This window comes from Schistocerca americana, chromosome X, assembly GCF_021461395.2.
Source record: "Schistocerca americana isolate TAMUIC-IGC-003095 chromosome X, iqSchAmer2.1, whole genome shotgun sequence".
Classification (NCBI taxonomy): domain Eukaryota; kingdom Metazoa; phylum Arthropoda; class Insecta; order Orthoptera; family Acrididae; genus Schistocerca; species Schistocerca americana.
Window position 1 is genome coordinate 513,354,570 of NC_060130.1, and position 20,600 is coordinate 513,375,169.

At 40.3% G+C, this 20,600-nt stretch overlaps 1 protein-coding gene across 1 annotated transcript in view; it reads left to right on the forward strand.

The window, feature by feature from the left end:
- Positions 1-20,600, forward strand: part of LOC124556611 (polyamine-transporting ATPase 13A3-like) — a 281,733-nt gene that overhangs the window by 232,377 nt on the left and 28,756 nt on the right. Inside the window, exon 18 of the mRNA XM_047130578.1 lies at positions 428-651. Within this exon, the coding sequence (XP_046986534.1) occupies positions 428-651 (224 nt within the window). The remainder of the gene's footprint in view (positions 1-427; positions 652-20,600) is intronic.

Here is a 20,600-nt window from a genome sequence, read left to right on the forward strand (position 1 = left end):
TGCCCTTGCAAACAAAGGAAAATACCAATATTCTTTTAAATAAAATGCTGCAGTACAATTACAAAAGTAATATAGCTGATTTAAGTGAAGTATACATTCATTCTCGCACAATTTCAAGTTGTTACTAGTAATTTTTGTTTAGCTTGCTTATACAGATTGAGTGTGTACAATCTCTAGCAGAAGAAACTTGAAGATTTACACATTTTGTAACTAAATACATAAGACATAAGGTGACAGTGGCCTTAGTACCATGTTATTAATAATGTAACTCCAATTGATGATAAAAGTACAGTTCTCTCATTTATGAGCTACATGCTTTGTTGTCAGTATTCTTCTTAGCTGTAATTAGGATAGGATACAATTTCTCTCTTCATTGATGTACTGACCGTGCAAATTTTCTCTGACAGTTTGTTTCTCATTTTTGCAGCGCAGTTCCATATTAGGAGATATGCAGTTCCTGTACATAGATTTAGTTATCACAACATCACTTACTCTAGTTATGGGACTGACAGGTCCGTCAAAGAAATTAGTCCCACAGAGGCCTACCGGGAGCTTAGTATCACTTGCTAACATAGTGCCATTAACAATTCATGTTATGTTAGTGGCATTGATGCAGATAGCAAGTTTACTTTTTCTTACCCAACAAAACTGGTAAGTCCTTCTAATATGTTTTGATGTTGTCGTGACTATGCTGAAGCAATTCATTTTGTATTTCATTACTGACATAAAATGCAATATGACAATTGACAATACAAGCAGATGTACTGCTAGTGTGTTATGTAGCAGCTGTAATTGACGTATTTGTAATTTTTATTTAATTTTTATATATGGTGAAAAGTATTTAAACTGACAAACTCTGGGAGGTTGTAGGGGACATAAAAACAAATATTTTTCCCTAATGTCATTTTTTCCTATGAGGATTATTTAAACCGGTGGAGGCCATATTACACACTTCAGTTGTAGGCAAATGCTGTCCACCACTGTAGTAGTGCATTGTCCCTGTTTACTATTAGAGCGATACACCTGGAGTGAGTACAGTGATATGGTTGGTGCCTACTAGCAGCAGGAACAATTCAAGATACTCGTGGGGTTTTTGCCAGTGTCAGACAGAACGTGATCCGATGGTGTAACCTTTGTTTACGTGTCAATGGAGGCATTTTTGAAAATGTACTGTAACTGACATTGGGTTGTGTTAATGTGTTGTCTCTTGGTCTTAAAAAAATGGAAAAGTGTTTGTTGGTTTAATTAATTTGCCACCAGAGAATCTTCCTCTTCTGGTTTAAATACTCCTCATAGGAAAAAATGACATTAGGGAAAAATATTTGTTTTGATGTCCCCTACAACCTCCCAGAGTTTGTCGGTTTAAATACTTTTCACCCTGTATATACCGGGTGATCAAAAAGTCAGTATAAATTTGAAAACTGAATAAATCACGGAATAATGTAGATAGAGAGGTACAAATTGACACACATGCTTGGAATGACATGGGGTTTTATTAGAACCAAAAAAATACTAAAGTTCAAAAAAGTCTGACAGATGGCACTTCATCTGATCAGAATAGCAATAATTAGCATAACAAAGTAAGACAAAACAAAGATGATGTTCTTTACAGGAAATGCTCAATATGTCCACCATCATTCCTCAACAATAGCTGTAGCTGAGGAATAATGTTGTGAACAGCACTGTAAAGCATGTCCGGAGTTATGGTGATGCATTGGTGTCAGATGTTGTCTTTCAGCATCCCTAGAGATGTCGGTCAATCACGATACACTTGCGACTTCAGGTAACCCCAAAGCCAATAGTGACACGGACTGAGATCTGGGGACCTGGGAAGCCAAGCATGACGAAAGTAGCAGCTGAGCACACGATCATCACCAAACGACGCGCGCAAGAGATCTTTCACGCATCTAGCAATATGGGGTGGTTCTAATAAAACTCCATGTCATTCCAAGCATGTGTGTCAATTTTTACCCCTCCATCTACATTATTCCGTGGTTTATTAAGTTTTCAAACTTATACTGACTTTTTGATCACCCGGTGTGTGTGTGTGTGTGTGTGTGTGTGTGTGTGTGTGTGCTTTGCTACGTAGTTGGCAATTGATATGCCTCACATGCCCCCAGGGTTATACCAGATGTCCAGGAATTAGGGAACTAACCCTGCTCCAGGGCTGGGTATGTATTCCTGAGCTGGGAACTGGTTAGTGCTACCAGTCTTTTATATTTATGGGCTTAGGCGTTTTTACCAACAACATGTGGTGCTGTGGAGCAACGTTGGGACACCAGTGGTGAAAGCTGCAACAACTTTGTTGCCTCTGAATCACCTGAAAGCTCCGATGTCACTGCGAATTGTGATGAAGATCATCTGACTAACTTTCCCTCTTTCAAATGTGAGTGGCATACAGTGGTGTATTAGCATTCTGAGGGTGGAAGGTGGATGTGGGAACTGTCTGCCCAGCTGTCCCAATATGTGTTAGCAATATGTATTAGGAACTGCCCATTGTTAATAACACATCTGAGCCAACACAGGATATTTCATCTGTTTAGCCATTGGCAGACATTCCTGCCAGGTCCTGACAAGCACAGTGTGTCGTTATGTTGGTGAATGAGAGCTCCAAAATTAAGCAGGTAAATGGAACCTGATGTGTATCACACTGCTGGGGGTGCTATAAGAACACAGCCCAGGTAAACAATGCAAAACAAGTTGATTAGTAAATACATAAACTGGGCAGTAGATGTCTCAGTCAGAGTTGCACATTGACACAGTATTTGTTGGGCTGACAGCCCCAAAAAATATCAAAGTTAATTTCTGAGTTCACTTCGGAATGAAAAAGTTAATAACACAATACTCTATGGTGGCCAATACCGAAGTCCACACATGTCCCTGGTGCAGAGGCTATGTCTCAGCAAAGCCTGGTGGCTGCTACACACAGTGGGGGTTGCTGGATGGAAAATGGCATCAAAGATCTTGATGGTTTGTCATAAAGCCTCTGACTGACGAAACACTACTACAGCCATGGCCTGAGCCTGAGAGCACATTAGAAATGAAACTGCTGTAGCACAGCCCAGGCACTGAAGTAAATACTGTTAATGTGCCAGAGCACAGCTGGAACTATCTGCAGCCCTGTGCAATTATGCTGCCGCTTGCTGGACCAGTGGGCACATGAAACCTTGTGGCTGTTGTCTGCTGGAGTGGCCCCTCTGGCTTTGCTGTGTAGGCCACTCACTTGATACTGATGTATGACTGTTTGCTATGTAAGAGGGTAAACAGCCCTGGCATAGGATCCTCTTCCTCCCCCTCCATTGGACGAGATGATGTGACATATCTCAAAGTCCCAGGAAGTGATGGTATCGCTGCCATCAACCTGCGAATCTGGCGAATCTTATGGGCTGCAGTTTGACGTCCATGCGTATGGGCATCTGGGTCGTGGGTGAGCTTATCTTGTCAGCATCCAGAGATTGCACAACCTGTTGCAGTGGTGGCTGGAGGTTGTTAGCAGTTGTCCTTGGTGTTGAGGTGTCTGACTCTGGAACAAAAAGCTTTGAGAGAGTTCCCGTTGAAGGGGTCAGCACGCTGTAAGAGTATACCTTGTTGAGGTGTTTGTGAAAATCGGAGCCATCTTGGAGTTGCACCTTGATTACTGCCTTACCTAAGAGATGTGCCATAACTGCCATTAACCATTGTACATGCGCAGACTTGAGTGGGAATCCCTGGAGGGAAGATGACATTCTTTTCAAGGTATATTTTTGAGAAAACTTATAGAACCAGCATTTGAAGCTGACTGCAGAGAGATTTACTGTCGCCAACATACATTTTGCATAAGGACCATGAAGATAAGAGAAAATAGGGCTTGTACAGAGGTGTATAGGTAGTTGTTTTTCCCTCATTCTATTTGTGAGAGGAATTGAAAGCAAGTGACTAGAAGTGGGGCAGGGTACCGTCTGCTGTGCACCATACAGTTGCTAAGCAGACTATGTAAGCAAGTGTAGATGTAGAGTTGCAGTTGATGCAGCCTTCCATGCAGTTTTTCAACGAGACTACACCTGTCTTGTGGGGAGGAGTAGTAGGAGGCTAAAAACAATGTGAACACCTCATCCAATTCATGGTGCAGGTGCAGTTTGGGCATTTGTGTCTTGAACATCTACATCTACATCTACATTTATACTCCGCAAGCCACCCAACGGTGTGTGGCGGAGGGCACTTTATGTGCCACTGTCATTACCTCCCTTTCCTGTTCCAGTTTCAGTGCACCTAGTAGATGCCATTTTTTGAACAAAAGATGCCAAATTCAGTGGATGATGATGATAATAATAATAATAATAATAATAATAATAATAATAATAATAATAATTAATGGCGTGTGACGAGGGCCTCCCGTCGGTTAGACCACTCGCCTGGTGAAAGTCTCTTGATTTGACACCACTTCGGCAACTTGCACGTCGATGGGGATGAAATGAAGATGATTAGGACAACACAACTCCCAGTCCTTGAGCGGTGAAAATCTCTGACCTAGCTGGGATTCGAACCCGGGCTCTTAGGACTGACATTCTGTTGCGCTGACCACTCAGCTACTGGGGGCGGACCCTAATGATGGTATGACTCATATCCAGTGAGGAGTTCTTAAGCTTAAAGTGATCACTGTGGAGTCCTTCATCAGGCAAGTGGACAAATATTGTGTCTCAAACTATGGTCTGTGTGTGCAGTTATTTTCACTGGAGGTTTGCACAATGGAAACGGCAGTGTCTGAACAGATCTTGTAACTTTGCTATCCACTCCCTACACAGTTGTCCACTGAGCTTATGGCAGCCACAGTGTGCAGTTAGGAGTCAAAATACTCTAGTAAGCATGACTTCAATCATTTATGGGTTGAGCTGCTGCAGTAAATGTTAAAATTCAGGGCCGCCATATGCCAAAAACAATGCACACTGCTGAACATCACCTGTGATGCCATGTGCTAGGAAGTATTAGTAAAGCTGAGTCATTTAGTTTCTTCATGGCTACACCCTTTTGTGAAGTGTCTGGGATGATGTTGGCACCATTCGGAACCTTTTCACTAGCAGATCAATGCGTGACAGGTGGCTGAAGATTTCCTGTGCTGGCATGATGGTGGCAGTCATCCACTCCAGCATCAGTTCTTGAGTTCGTAGCATATTCTATAGAAACTGTGACACTTGGGTGGTAACATCTGTTGGCTCAGCCATGTTGGAATAGAAAGTAAATGTCAGTTCACTCGAAACTTGGAAGTTACATGAAAGGGAACACCATCTACCTGTAACATAGCACAAGCATCAAAAACTGAGTTCAACAGAAAAACACCTTGTCACCAACTGGTGCGCACCGTGTCACTGGAAGTGAAATAAAAAAACATTCCAGATAAACATAAACAATGCAGAACAAGTTTATTAGTAAACATGTGAATTCAGATCTCCTCCTTGGAGTAAGTTTTTACAATGACAGTGTATAGTTATGTAGTAATTCCACTTGAATAGAATAGTAATTGTTTGTTGAGCTGATGGTGCCAGGAAATATTAATTTCCAAGTTCACTTTGGAATGAAGAAGCTAAAAGTACAAAGCACTAAGACTGCAAATACAAAAGTCCACACATGTGCCCAGTGCAGAGGCCACGTCTCAGCAAAGCCAGGTGACAGCACAGCCATCTCTGCACAGAGAAGGTTGCTGGCTGCAATATAGTGTCAAAGATCCTGATGGCTCCTTAGCAGTTGTCACCTGGCCCAGAGAGCTCATTAGGATGAACTGCTCTAGCATGTCTCTTACACCAGCCAAAACACTGTGAAGACACCAAGACACAGCTGCTATGGCAGCACATGACCCCCAGATGCGGGTTGGTCTCAGGGGCCAGCCATCTCTTGTGATGATCACGCAGTCACCTCTGGTCCAGTGGATGCATGAAACCTTCTGGCTGTCATGTGCTGGAGTGACCCCCGCAGCTTCATTGTGTAGGCCATCCACTTGATGGTGATGTATGACTGTTGGGTGTGTGAGAGGGCGAACAGGCTCAGCATAGCAGAACTCTTCTGGGAAATAGCAGTCATGTAGGGAAAGTTAAATGCAGAGGATAGAGCGGATAGGTGGAAAGAGTACATTGAAGACCTCTATGAGGTGGAGATTTGTCTGATGTGATAGAAGAAGCAGCAGGTGTTGATTTAGAAGAGATAGGGGAGCTAGTATTAGATTCAGAATTTAAGAGAGCTTTGGAGGACTTAAGATCAAATAAGGCAGAAAGAATTGATAAAATTCCATCAGAAATTCTAAAATCAGTAGGAGAAGTGACAACAAAACAACTAGTCACATTGGTGTGTAGAATTCATGAGTCTGGCAATATACCATCTGTCTTGTGGAAAAATATTATCCACACAATTCTGAAGACTGCAAGAGCTGCCAAGTGCAAGAATTATCGCACAGTCATCTTAACATCTCATGCATCCAAGTTGCTGACAGGAATAATGTACAGAAGAGTGTAAAAGAAAATTGACGATGTGTTAAATGACGATCAGTTTGGCTTTAGGAAGATAAAGGAACCAGAAAGGCGATTCTGACATTGTGGTTAATGGAAGCAGGACTAGTGAAAAACCAAGACACGTTCATAGGATTTGTCGCCCTGGAAAATGCGTTTGACAGTGTAGAATGGTGCAAGATGTTCAAAATTCTGAGAAAAATAGGGGTAAATTATCAGGAGAGATGGGTAATATACAATATGTACAAGAACCAAGAGGGAATAATAAGAGTGGACAACCAAAAACGAAATGCACAGATTAAAAATGGTGTTTGAAACAGGGATGTAGTCTTTCGCCCCTACTGTTCAATCTGTACATCGAAGAAGCAATGATGGAAATAGAAGAATGGTTCAGGAGTGGAATTAAAATTAGAGGTGAAAGGGTATCAATGATAAGCTTCACTAATGACATTGCTATTCTCAGTGAAAGTGAAGAAGAATTAAATGATCTGTTGAATGGAATGGACAGTCTAATGAGTACAAATATGGACGGTAGAGTAAATCGAAGAAAGACGAAAGTAATGATAAGTAGCAGAAATGAGAACAGCAAGAAACTTATCAAGATTGATGGTCAGAAAGTAGATTAAATTGAGGAATTCTGCTACCTAGGCAGTAGAATGATGAATGACAGATGGAGCAAAGAGGACACAGACTAGCACTGGTAAGGAGGACATTTGTGGCCAAGAGAAGTCTATTAGTATCAAACATAGGCCTTAATTAGAAGAAGAAATTTCTTGAGAATGTATGTTTGGAGCACAGCATTGTATGGTAGTGAAACATGCACTGTGGTAAAACTGGAACTGAAGAGAATCAAAGCATTTGAGATGTGGTGCTACAGATGAATGTTGAAAATTAGGTGGACTGATAAAGCAAGGAGTGAGAAGGTTCTGCGCAGAATCAGAGAGGAAAGAAATATATGGAAAACATTGGCAAGGAAAAGGGACAGGATGATAGGACATTTGTTAAGACCTCAGGGACTGACTTCTATGGTACTAGAGGGAGCTGTAGAGGGCAAAAACTGTAGAGGAAGACAGAGATTGGAATACATCCAGCAGATAATTGTGGATGCAGGTTGCAAGTGCTAATCTGAGATGAAGAGGTTGGCACAGGAGAGAGATTCGTTGCAGGCTGCATCAAACCAGTCAGAAGACTGACGAATCAAAAGGGGAGGAGGAGGGGGAGGGGGAGGGGAGGGGAGGGGAAGGCAGGCCAGTGTGCACTTGCTATGTTTGCTGAGATGAGGAGGCAGTTCTGCTGATGCTGCAAATACACAAATGAAACTGACTGCCTGAGTTCTAAGGTCATTCTCAGTTCTTTTAGACAGTTGGCTGGATAGGTGAAGACAGCTAGCATCGCATGTGAGTTGTAAGCAGTGTTCACTATTTGTAACATTGGATGTCTGATCAGGAGCCAGGATGTAAACTAGAGGCTCTGGCAATTCAGTGATTTTCACAAATATGAATTTCTCAGCCTCCACTATCAAGAGGAGAATTTGAGGGTGCCCCTCAATATGTTAGGCATGCTGTACACAAAGGAAGTAGCTACTTGTGTAATAGACTATGTTAGTTGTACACATGGGTGTTTTTTTAGAACAGAACTTTTATTTCTGCAGATCAGCACAAGCCTATTTGTAAACTGCAGGAGCATACATGGTGAGCAGAATTAGTCTAGCTTATTAAAGATTGTAATACCCACAGTAGTATTTGCAACAGAAAGCTGACTGAAAGCGGAAGTTAATAGGAGCAAAATCCTAAATTTGTACTGAAACGTATATTGTAAGACTAGGCTAAACCAGTGGTGGTGGCATATTTATTGCCTTATAAAACTTAGTAGTATCTAGTGAAGTTATTGCAGATTCAAAAATTGAAGTAAACTGGGTGAAAGTAAGCTTCAAATGCAAATCAGTCATGGTAACTGAATACGCATATTGACCACTTGCCTCAGAAGCTGTAATGGCAGGGTGCTTCAGAGAAAATTTGAAGAATATCACAATAAATTCCCTGATTATGCTATAGTAATAGCCAACTATAGAGTGGGAGTCGTGCAGTTAAAACTAGTATCTGAGACAGGAATTGGTGTGTAATTGTTGTGAATTAATTTTTTTTTTTTTTTTTTTTTTTTTCTTTTTTTTTTTTTTTTTTTTTTTTTTCTCCCCTCTCTAAAATATGTTTTGAGCAGTTAGAGAAAAACTCAAGAGGACAATATTTTAGACCATCTACTAACTAAAAGACTGTAAAATTTTGAAACAGTTAACATGTAGGATGGGGTCATTGACCATAAGACAGTTTTAGCATAAATGATTACATGTGTTACTACTAATATTGAGAAAGGTAGGAAAATATTTTTGTTTAGCAAGAGTCACAGGAAACAATTTACAGAGTATCTGAGTAGTCATCATCAAATATTCAGCTCTAATAGTGCAGATGTGGAGCAGAAATGGAAAAAATTCAAAAGCATAATACAATATATGTTAGACCAGTATGGCCCAAGGAAGGTTGTGAGGAATGGGAAAGACCTGTTGTGGTTCAATAATCATGTCATAATGTTGTTTCAAATCAAAGAGAGCTTCATCACAGGTCTGAGCAAAGTAAAATCTTTATTGACAAACAAAGGGTGAACAAAACCAAAATGAGCATAAGTAGAGCAAGCCAAAACGCATTCATTGACTAAGAAAGCAAATTTTGCCAGCTGATCTAAGAATTTTAAATTTTGGTCTTGTGTAAAATCAGTAAATGGATTAAAATCAGCCATTCAGTCACTCAGTGACCATACTGGTACTGAATCAAAAGATGAGAGAGAGGACCCAAAGATAACTGAGTGTACTCTTCGGAAAGTGTTTCACTGTGAAAGGTCATAATGTGGTTCCTTTTTACAGTCACCACATGAATGCTAAAACTGAAGATATTCAGAGAAGCTACTTCAAAATAGGAAACCAGCTAAAATTGCTCGACAGCGGAAAGACATGTGAACCAGATGAGATACCTCTAAGACTGTAGAGAGATAATGTAACAGAACTTGCTCACTTTCTAACAACAGTTATTGCAGGTTGCTGGGGCTATGAAGGGTACCAAGACTGTTTCACTTGTGTACCAAGTAATTTATGTCCAAATACAAATGTTTTTCAAAAAAATGTCCACAGGAATCTGATAGAAACTGTTTCCCTAACTTCCAGATTCTTGTAGGTAATGTGAAAGTGATTTGATTTTGAGTGGGTAAAGTGCATTATTTGGGAATTTGCCGTTTTGTATTTTAACACAGTGCTCGAAACTTTTCAAGTTATCAGTGACTCATTTGGAGAGAAAACTGAATATAAAGTTATATTTAGGGATAACATGTTTATATAAAATAAAAACAGGATTGGACCTAAAAGAGAGCATTGATGGACTCCTTGTAAAATTACCATTCAGTCTGAGAAATAATTTTTTGTGGCTGATGTTGCAACTACCCTTTGCTTTCACACAGTGTAATACAATTTGAACCATTGAACACTACTCTTGATTACATATCTTTCTGATTTATGCAGCAGTAGGGTGTGGTTCATGCAGACAGTACTTGCACAGTTAGAGCACCCTGATGAAGCAGGACATGCCCTTCTGGTGTCTGAGCTGAGAACTTTCCATGTTAGCTGAGGAGTATGTGCCTATGGCACTGGGAGTCCAAGCAGTGTCACCATGCCACATGGCCATAGCCATTTGCTATGCCTGGATGGTGCCCTTGGAGTGAGGCCCTTTGTCAGAATATGTGACACCAGGTGATACAGTTCATAATGAAATGGATTAAAAATACATTAAAAAAGATTAAAAATAGAAAATAAGAGATTAAGTTCCAGCTGATCCACTTGATAGGCATGATAATTATGTTGCTGATAATTACAATCCTGTAGCATTCTGACTTTGGTTTCACAATGGAAGAAGAGCAGCTCCATGAAAATAGAAGACAATATTCACTGCAATATGTAGTTTGCACCAAAATGAATAGTTCTACATTCTTACCAACTAAACACCATTTCTTAATAGAACACACTGAGAACATGTTTAAAGAGGTAGCAGCATTTGACTGTACACACCCTCAGGGGGCAAGATTTGAAAGTAGTGTGGGGTTGTAATTAATATCTGGTACTCAACTTTAGAAAAAGAAACCTTATTGGTTTACTTGCTCATAGGGATTACTTGGTGAGTATTGCTAGGGAGATGAGAGAAGGCATCTCCAGTAGCCCCAGACCCATATTGAACGAGGAGGGAAACTGTCAAGGTAAAGAAACTGAGCCATTTAGTGTCTGCTCTAGGCAGTGGCTCAGAGCAGAAGAGGGAGATATTTTTCTTTCACAACTCCATGAGCCCACAGTCTCACAAGTGAGGTGATCCTGTGATTTGATTGACAGCACAGCTTTGCTGATGTCGATTCAGCCTGCTCTGGTGTGAACTGGTTGATTGTTGTTATATCAGCTGAAAGGTGAAGGACAAAAGGCAGCCTGTTTGTAAAATTTAAATAATAAAAATTATTCATGTAAGGGACTTGGGGCACCATGCACATCTCCTTCCTTTTCCCTGAAAAAATTCAGCATGGGTGAATTTGACAACCCCAGTGGGACCCTAAATCTAGGGGTAACAATATTTTAATTTCATTTAACAATTCGGTATTTTAATTTCATTTAACAACTCGAAAATCTTGGAATGTGAGTATAATTATTGTGTCACTGTGTGGTGACTACAGTTAGTGACACAGGACTGCGATGGCAGCAGCACTACAAAGGTAGCCAGAGCTGGTTTCAGAGAGAGTGTTAAGGAGTACAAGCAATGGAAGGACTAGGACATAATGTAAAAATAATCAGCACACATTTACAGTCAGTTTTTAAAGCTTAAGGAAGGATGTCGTTGATTGGCTTCTAGCATTATTGGAAGAGATAACGGACCCAGTATGTTTTGTAATAGGATTTGTATGAGTTTGAAAGGCCTCCTCATCATACTGCAGATGTTGTTGTTTTTAAATGACATGGGCACTCAACGTCCAGTGCACTTATGGTGATTGGGTAACCACCAGCTGGTTGCCAACCTAACAAAGTCACGGAACAGAATTCTGAAACAAAGCTGTTTGTTTTAACTGTAATCAGGGAGGATGAAAGCATTGTAATGAAATTTATTTAAAGTTAATTAGCACCACCAATTATGTCCTCTAAGTAATACTGTATCTATTTAATTGACCAAAGAAAAGCTGCAAAACTTAAAATGCAAAATGCGTTAATGTTCAGAAGGCACAAAGTCAACTACTTGATCAAATCTTTCTGAGTATCATCTAGGATGACATACTAAAGATGTTTAACTAACAATAAGTATAAAATGATGACTAAAAAACATGATGCTTCCCATTACACTATTGCATCTTGTAAACAAATAATAAAATTTAGGACAGACATCTGAAGGGTGATCCGTTCAAGCCAAATTTACGTTATCACAAAAGTAAGGTAATTAAGTTCAATTAAACTGAATAGAAGGATTGCAGAAATAACTGATGACAATAAAACATCAAATGAACAGATAAACACAGTAATAAGCTTATTGTTTGAAACAGTAACAAAAGTAAGTAATTCGTAAGACTAATACAAAATAATAGTTTTAATTAATGAAGACAACTGTAGATGACATTACAGTTCATGACAGCTAAAAATAAGTTGTCATTAACTTTAGAACTTCGCCTCAGCACAATCCACTGAAATTAGGCCAAGAAAGTGATCAGCTGGATTCGCTGTGTGTGTCCTACTACATGCTCAGCCCCAGAATAGCAAGCATGGTGGGAGAGACTGTCGGTACAGTTTTGTTAAGTAAAATATTGGGCTTGTGGAATGCCTTAATATGAGTGCCAGCTTGATCTAGTGATTTGTTGCTTCTGCTTGTGCCATCAGCTAATCTAAGGACTTGAGCAGTTCATTGTTGTTGGTATCCACAAGAACAGAGAAGACCGGATTTATGCTGATGAGAAGTTAAATTTCAGACGGAATAACAGGAATGGTTTGATCGTGGCATTCAGAGTTTCTTTCAGTTATACAGAGAACCAAAATCTGTGTGTGTTACACACTGTATGTGGAATGAAATTCTGATTGGAACACACAAGTGATATAAGACTGGGCTATAGCGTGGGCATACAGGGTGTTCAGAAATTCCTGTTACAAACTTGTAGGATTTGTAGAGGGGAGTGAGTCAGTAATATATTGAAGTGGAACCCATGTCTGGAAATGTACTGTTTCTCTGCTACACCGATTGAAAACATGTTGGTAATGCAACCACTTTTATGAATAATTGATTAGGTGAGACCCAGTACATCACATGCTTTACAATTCCACTGATTAATAACCAAAGAAATTGCTTGTGTACTCATTGAGGGGTTCTCTTCATTACAAAGCATCATGGTCTCTTCCAATTCAGGTGCACGGCATCTCTTTGGAGCACCACTGTCATGCGTTCTGACACTGTAGGTATACTTTCTCAAAGTTGTTGCATAATTGTGATGAACAGGGTATGCGATTGAATCAAATGTTGTGAGGAACAAGCTTGGTAAAGGTGAAAAGCAGCCCTTCCATTACCATGAGCTTTGCCATTCAGAAGGATCATGTTGGTATATTCTGCAAATGTGTACTAAACAATGTTGCTTTAACACTCAGACACATGAATGAGACTCAAACTCAAATGACATCAGCTGATCTGATGTAATGACTCCCCAACATGACTAACCTGTTGTGTACTTACCTAGCAAAATATTTTCAAATGACTGTATCATGGAAATGGTATGTTTCCAGACATGGGTTCCTATTCAAAATAGTATGCATGTGCCTCCTCTAAAAGTCCTAGAAGTTCATAACAGGAATTTTCAAACACCATGTATAACTAGCTGATTCTTATGAGGTGGAACAAAAGTTGCATCAGTTCAACTATCAGTCAGGGACCAGTGTTGAATTTGTTTTGTATGAGAAACTGTCTTATGTATGATCCAAGAAGAAACTGAGTCTACAATAGATACTGAATTGTCACTCAAGTGTAACTAAAGAATCAGACCTGCATCATCTGTGTCTACCTGGAGACTGGCCATGTGGGCTGGTGCTGGGTTGCACTTATTTAACTGCATCTGAACTATACATGGTTCACATTAATTAAACCTTCCGGGCTGGATTGCCGTGGTCCATATATAAAACTGCTTCTCCTTCCTGACGTTTCGTTGCCTACTGCGGGCAACATCTTCTGAGGTGAGTCGGCGATTGGCTGCTAGGCGCTGGAGGTCCCGCTTATATAGAGCGCTTAGATGGCGCCACCACTCATCACGTACTTTTGACTTTAAAACTATCTATGGCTAGTGCCATCTCTCTCGATTATAGGTAATCGATAGCCACTTCGTTGGTACAGAGCCGACCGCCATATCTTGTCTAGTTTTAATCCTTCTTCTGTTTTATTAAAATTATTTTCGTGCTTGTAGATCTCTGTAGCTTCTCTATACATGCGGGTATAATAATGTGAGGTCCTAGCTATCACATTTGTCTCATTAAATTTTATTTTGTGATCACCGTCTTTGAAAACGTGTTCCGCTACAGCTGATTTGTCAATTTGTCCCAATCTACAGTTCCTTTTGTATTCCGTCAGATGGGTATTAGCACTCCTTTTAGTTGTTCCAATATAAACCATGCCATAGCTACACGGAATTTTATACACACCTGGGGTAGCTAAGGGGTGTCGTGCATCTTACACCGATCTTAAACTTTCACTAATTTTCTTGGTAGGTCGAAATATTGTCTCCACTTGAAACTTGGCCAAAACTTTCCTAATATGGTCCATGATGTTATGAATAAATGGAAGAAAAACTTTTCCAGCTGACGGTTGTTGTTGTTGTCGTGTATTTTTGGACACTTTTCTTCTAGGGTGGAATGCTCGATCTATTTCATTGTCAGTGTACCCATTTCTCTTGAAAGCCATTCGCAAATGGCTTAATTCATCTTGCAAATAAATTGGCTCACAGATGTTATTAGCCCAGTCCACTAAAGTTTTTATGACTCGTCTCTTCTGCCTAGGATGATGATTCGAACCATTATGTAGGTAACGATCGGTGTGTGTGTCTTTCCTATAACCTTGTGCCCTAAAGTCCCATCTGCCCATTTAATAAATCAAAAAAATTTAGTTGTCCATTACTCTCTTTCTCCATGGTGAATTGTATCTTCGGATTGAAACTGTTTATGTACACCAAAAAATCACTCGGTTCTTCTTCAGCATGATTCCATATCACAAACGTGTCATCCACGTATCGATAACATTTCAAAGGGCTTTTTTTGGCCGACTGCAACACTTGTTGTTCGAAAAATTCCATAAATAGATTAGCAATAGCAGGGTTCAGAGGGCTACCCATGGCTACCCCATCAATTTGTTCATAAAACTCGTTGTTATATTGAAAATAAGTCGAGGATAGACAATGTCGAAACAAAGCTATTATATCAGTAGGAAACATATCAGCTATGTAAGAAAGAGCTTTGTCAACAGGGACAGGGACCATGGTGAACAGGGATACTACATCGAAACTGACAAGGATGTCACTTGGACTAACTGTGATCTCCCTCAGTTTTTCGATAAAATGCATGGAATTTTTAATATGAGTGTCAGTTTTACCTATGTACGGTTGCAACAAAGAAGCAAGATATCTAGCCAGCTCATGAGTAGGAGCCCCAATGTCGCTTACTATCAGTTTCAATGGGACATTGGGCTTGTGTACCTTAGGTAACCCATACAGTCTAGGAGGGTAAGCTTCCGATTTGCAAAGGTATTATTTATCTTCTGTAGGAATGGAAGAGCTTTTTATTAATTGCTGGGTAGCACTTAACACTTTCGTTGTATGGTCCTATTTCAGTTTTTTATAGGTGGTAGGATCCAAGCGGTCACTGATCTTTCTAGGATAATCCTCACTCTTCAGCACGACAGTAGCATTACCCTTATCAGCAGTAAGTACTATAATATTCCTGTCCTCATTGATCTCCTGTAATGCCTTCCTTTCTCCTAGAGATAAATTACTGTTGGGTGGCTTGGCTTTACGTAATATCCTGGCTGTTTCCATCCTGATTTCATCGGCAGAATGCGGTGATAACAGACAAATCCCTGCTTCTATATTGGCAACAATATCTTCCGTGGGAATCTGTGATAGAGTGATAGCAAAATTTCCTCCTTTCGAGAGAACAGAGACTTGCTCCTTCTTTCCCGGACAAGTTGATAACTGTATGGGAATTGTCTGTAGTCAATGTTTCTGGTTTTTGTAAATGCTCAAACTTCTTCTTCTGCCTATTAGAAGACACTTCTGCGCTAAGTTCCATAGATGTAAATGTCAATCTATCCACCTTATTCCCATCACCCAACTACATAGTATTGCTAATACGTAAATGAAGTTTTAACAGTTGACTACTAATTACCGCTAGTCCTTGACGTGCTTGATGGATCCGCTCCCGCAGAATCGCCAATTCCATGCATAAATAAATGCAGTTCACTTGCGCTGTATGGAACATTCTTCTCGCCTTCAAAAACTTTGGAACTGTCCCAGTGTCACGACAGCATAGCAAAAAAGTGAGTGAACAAAGTTGTTGAGCTTTCTTCTTATGTAGGCTCTCCAGTCATCGTACCATAATCAACATATCCTCCCCGTAGAGGCGTCTAATCATAACATGTAAGCTTTTACGGCCGGCATCTTCATTGATTAAAACTTCCAGGCTGAATTGCCGTGGTCCATATATAAAACTGCTTCTCCTTCCTGAAATTTCGTTGCCTACTGCGGGCATCTCAGCGCTCTATATAAGCGGGACCTCCAGCGCCTAGCAGCCAGTCACCGACTCACCTCAGATGATGTTGCCCGCAGTAGGCAATGAAACATCAGGAAGAAGAAGCAGTTTTATATATGGACCACGGCAATTCAGCCCGGAAGTTTTAATTAATGAAGACACCGGGGGTGAAAGCTTACATGTCATGATTATACGTGGTTCAGTTCGGTAGAGAGTGGGATCTTATTTCATGTTAGCTTTCTCCACAGTACTGAGTTGTGATCTGCGCTTTTCTGATGCAAGTTTTTTAAATTTCATAAACTTTGAACACAACTTCGCTATACTATTCATTGGTGAAAACTATGTAACGACAATGTCTCAACATAGCGAAATAATGCAAATGTATAGCAAAACTATTCAATAGCAGAGACAGACATTAAAATATATACAGACATATGACACAAGTGACGCCCAATCACCTGACCTCGTTCGAAGTCCGTGAGTTCCGCGGAGCACCTCATTCTACTCTCACAATATCTAATCACTACTGAGTCGCTGATATGGAGTACCTGGCAGTAGGTGCAAGCACAATGCACCTAATATGAAAAACATATGTTTTAGGGGGTGTCCAGATACTTTCGATAACATAGTGTAGTAGTGCTAAGGCTATATTGCAACAATGTCATGACAGCGTACAGGAGTGTCATAATGGGGAAAGTGTGATGTAAGCTCGCAAGGCAGGCCATTATTAGTTGCCACAAAGAAGAAAGATGAAGAATATGTTCAAAATTATCTCCCCTGTGCTAAGAGAGCACAAGGACGAAGACCTAATATACCTTTTCAAACTTTGCCTCAGGTAGAAGAACCTTCTGAAATTGTAGCACTCAATATCATGGGACTGTTTCCCATAATGGCCAAAAACAACAAATATGTTTTAGCTATCATTGATCATTTCTCTTGCTATCTTGTTGTGATACCACTGAGACGGTTGCAAAAGCATTCATAACTCATCTAGCACTACCGTTTGGAAGTCCAGAGGCCATTGTAACAAACCAAGGGACCAACTTTATGCCCAATCTTATGGTATAGGTATATCAATTACTTGAAGTAAAGAAGTGGAGAACTATGTCATTTTGCCTCAAGAGTAATGGCAGGACTCAACGTGTTCAAAAACAATTGTTACAATGTTGTCATATTATGTGAACAGCTCACAGTCTCACTGGGATCATCTAATGCCATTTTTAATTTCATCATACAATACCAGGAAACATAAAGCAACAGAGTTGAGTCCCTTTGAGGCTGTTTACGGTCGCAAAATGCATTCCCCGTTCGGGATCGAGAAGCTGTCTCCTGTGAAAAATTCCAGCAAAGTGAAACATGTGCTTACAAACTTAAGTTTGTTTGGAAGAGAGTTGAGCAGAAAAATGCAGCCACACATTAACAACATAACAGCAGTTCCGTAGTCAAAAGAATGCTAGGATGCCACTACATGAAGTAGGAGATTACGTGATGTTATGACAAACTGCCATGGATCCCGGCAGAACTAAGAAATTTCTGTTCTGTATATTATGTTCCACATTGCCTTTCAGTGCGGAATGACACCTCCCAGATCAGAAGGTGGTAGTTAATTTTGATCACTTAGCCAAGTATAAAGGTAGTGATACACCATCTCCTATAGTGCATACAGTACAGAACCATTCACCACAGAAGCCAGCGTGCTCTGAAACTTTACACAATAACTGACTAGTTTTCTGTCCCTACAATTTACATTCTGCCCCTCTCTACAATTTATTGTCTTGGAATTAAGAACAAATTTTATCAGTATTTTCTATGTCACTCTACTGTTTAGCCATATTGATGATTCTATTTTGTGTTTTCAGACCATCAGACCCCTGATTAGCTGGAACATTTTCATGTAAGCACTGCATTTGTGCCATTCTTGTAAAGTTACCTCTGTGCCTTGTAGTTTTTTTAAGCATGTTAATTTGATATTACAACTGCTTGGCAGAACTTCTTCCCCACTACACTACTGCTATGGGCAACAGCCTGTCTTTTATGGACATCTGGCCTTTGGCAAACTATGTTAGCAACACAACTGGTGCCTTTTCTCCATTACATGCCGTACTGTGTTCTAATGTGTTTCTCTGTGATGGTAAATTAGTTCCATAAGACTAGCAGACTCCTGTGCTGCTTCTAATACATCACCACCTTCACATTTGTATCTTACAAGCTCCCCATTATCCCAAAATTAATCAGTATACCCTTTTCAGCCTTGTTTTTGTCTATTTCCACACTCCTAAACATCCCTAGGTCCACTGGTTACAATGTGACAGTGAAGTGGAAACGTGAAGGAACACACAGCACGAAAGCGTACAGGCCGACCTCATCTGTTGACTGTCAGAGACTGCCAACAGTTGAAGAGGGTTGTAATGTGTAATAGACAGACATCTGTCCAGATCATCACACAGGAATTCCAAAGTGCATCAGGATCCACTGCAAGTACTATGACAGTTAGGCGGGTAGTGAGAAAACTTGGATTTCATGGTCGAGCGGCTGCTGATAAGCCACACATCATGCCAGGAAATGCCAAACAGTGCCTCTCTTGGTGTAAGAAGCATAAACATTGTACAATTGAACAGTGGAAAAGTGTTGTGTGGAGTGATGAATCATGGTACACAATGTGGCAATCCTATGGCAGGGTGGGGTATGACGAATGCCTGGTGAATGTCATCTGCCAGTGTATGTAAACAGTAAAATTCGGAGGCGATGGTGTTACGGTGTGGTCGTGTTTTTCATGGATGGGGCTTGCACCCCTTGTTGTTTTGCATGGCACTATCACAGCACAGGCCTACATTGATGTTTTTAGCACCTCCTTGCTTCCCACCGTTGAAAAGTAATTCGGGGATGGCAATTGCATCTTTCAACACAATTGAGCACCTGTTCATAATGCACACGGCCTGTGGCAGAGTGGTTACTTGAGAATAACATCCCTGTAATGGGCTGGCCTGCACAGAGTCCTGACCTGAATCCTACAGAACACCTCTGGGATGTATTGGAATGCCGACTTTGTGCCAGGCCTCACTGACCGACATAGATACCCTCAGTGAAGCACTCCGTGAAGAATGGGCTGCCATTCCCCAAGAAACCTTCCAGCACCTTATTGAAAGTATGCCTGTGAGAGTGCAAGCTGTCATTAAGGCTAAGGGTGGGCCAACACCATATTGAACTCCAGCATTACAGATGGAGGGCGCCACGAAATTGTAAGTCATTTTCAGCCAGGTGTCCGGATACTTTTGATCACGTAGTGTATCTCTCCTCCAAGAAGTGTTGTCATATAAAAAAATTGGCTCTTGTAATAAAATACAGTGAGGTAGCCACTTTTGTACACTTGGCATCCAATTCTTTTGCCATTTTTAATTCCTCAATTGCAGGATCTTAATTTTCCTACTCAAGGTATCTGTATTCTGATTTAACTTGCCAGCTTAGGTTTGAGTATGTAGTTGTATCTGCCAAGTTTTAGGGCCCATTTAATGAGTCTGCTGTTGAGATCTTTTAAACTGAAAAGCTAATGTAAAGCCACGTAATCTGTAATTACTATGGACTGTCATCTGTGTAGGTAACGCCGAAAGTAATGGGTGACAAAAATAAGAGCCAGAAGTTCCTTTTCTGTGGTGCTTTAGTTTTTCTCAGCTTAACTCAACTGACATGATGTGTAAGCAGTTGATTTTTCTTCATTTTCTTGTATTTGACTGTGAATACAGCTGACAGCACAAGATAAAAGATGTGGATAAGCCAAGACAGGTGAACTTGTAAGAATTTCTTTCAGTTTTGATATGGCACTCTCGCAATCCAACAATCCAGACAAATAGAGTTCTCTTCTTTAGTAATTTTGTGGCGACTGCATAGTTCTCCATGAAATAATGTAGTAATTTGTTAACGCAATAAATGATTGCAATTCTTTAATGTTCCTTAGCGTTGGAAAATTGTCCACTGCACCACAAATGTGGTCTTCTTACACCATATGCTGAAATTACGTGGCCTACATATTACACTTGTGATTGCATGAAATAGCACTTTTCTAATTTCAAATTTAAGTTAGCATCACTAACATGTTAGTATGTTTCGTAGTCGATATGCATTTTCTCTTATTATACTTGAAAAGACAATTATGTCATCCAGATATACTAGAGATGTGGTCAGCTTTAAACCTTTTAAAAGTCATAAATCAGCAAAGTGTTGAAATGTAGCAGGAGTGATTCAGAGGCCATAGGACTACCTTAAGTATTCCTAATGCCCAGAGTATACAAAAAAAGCTG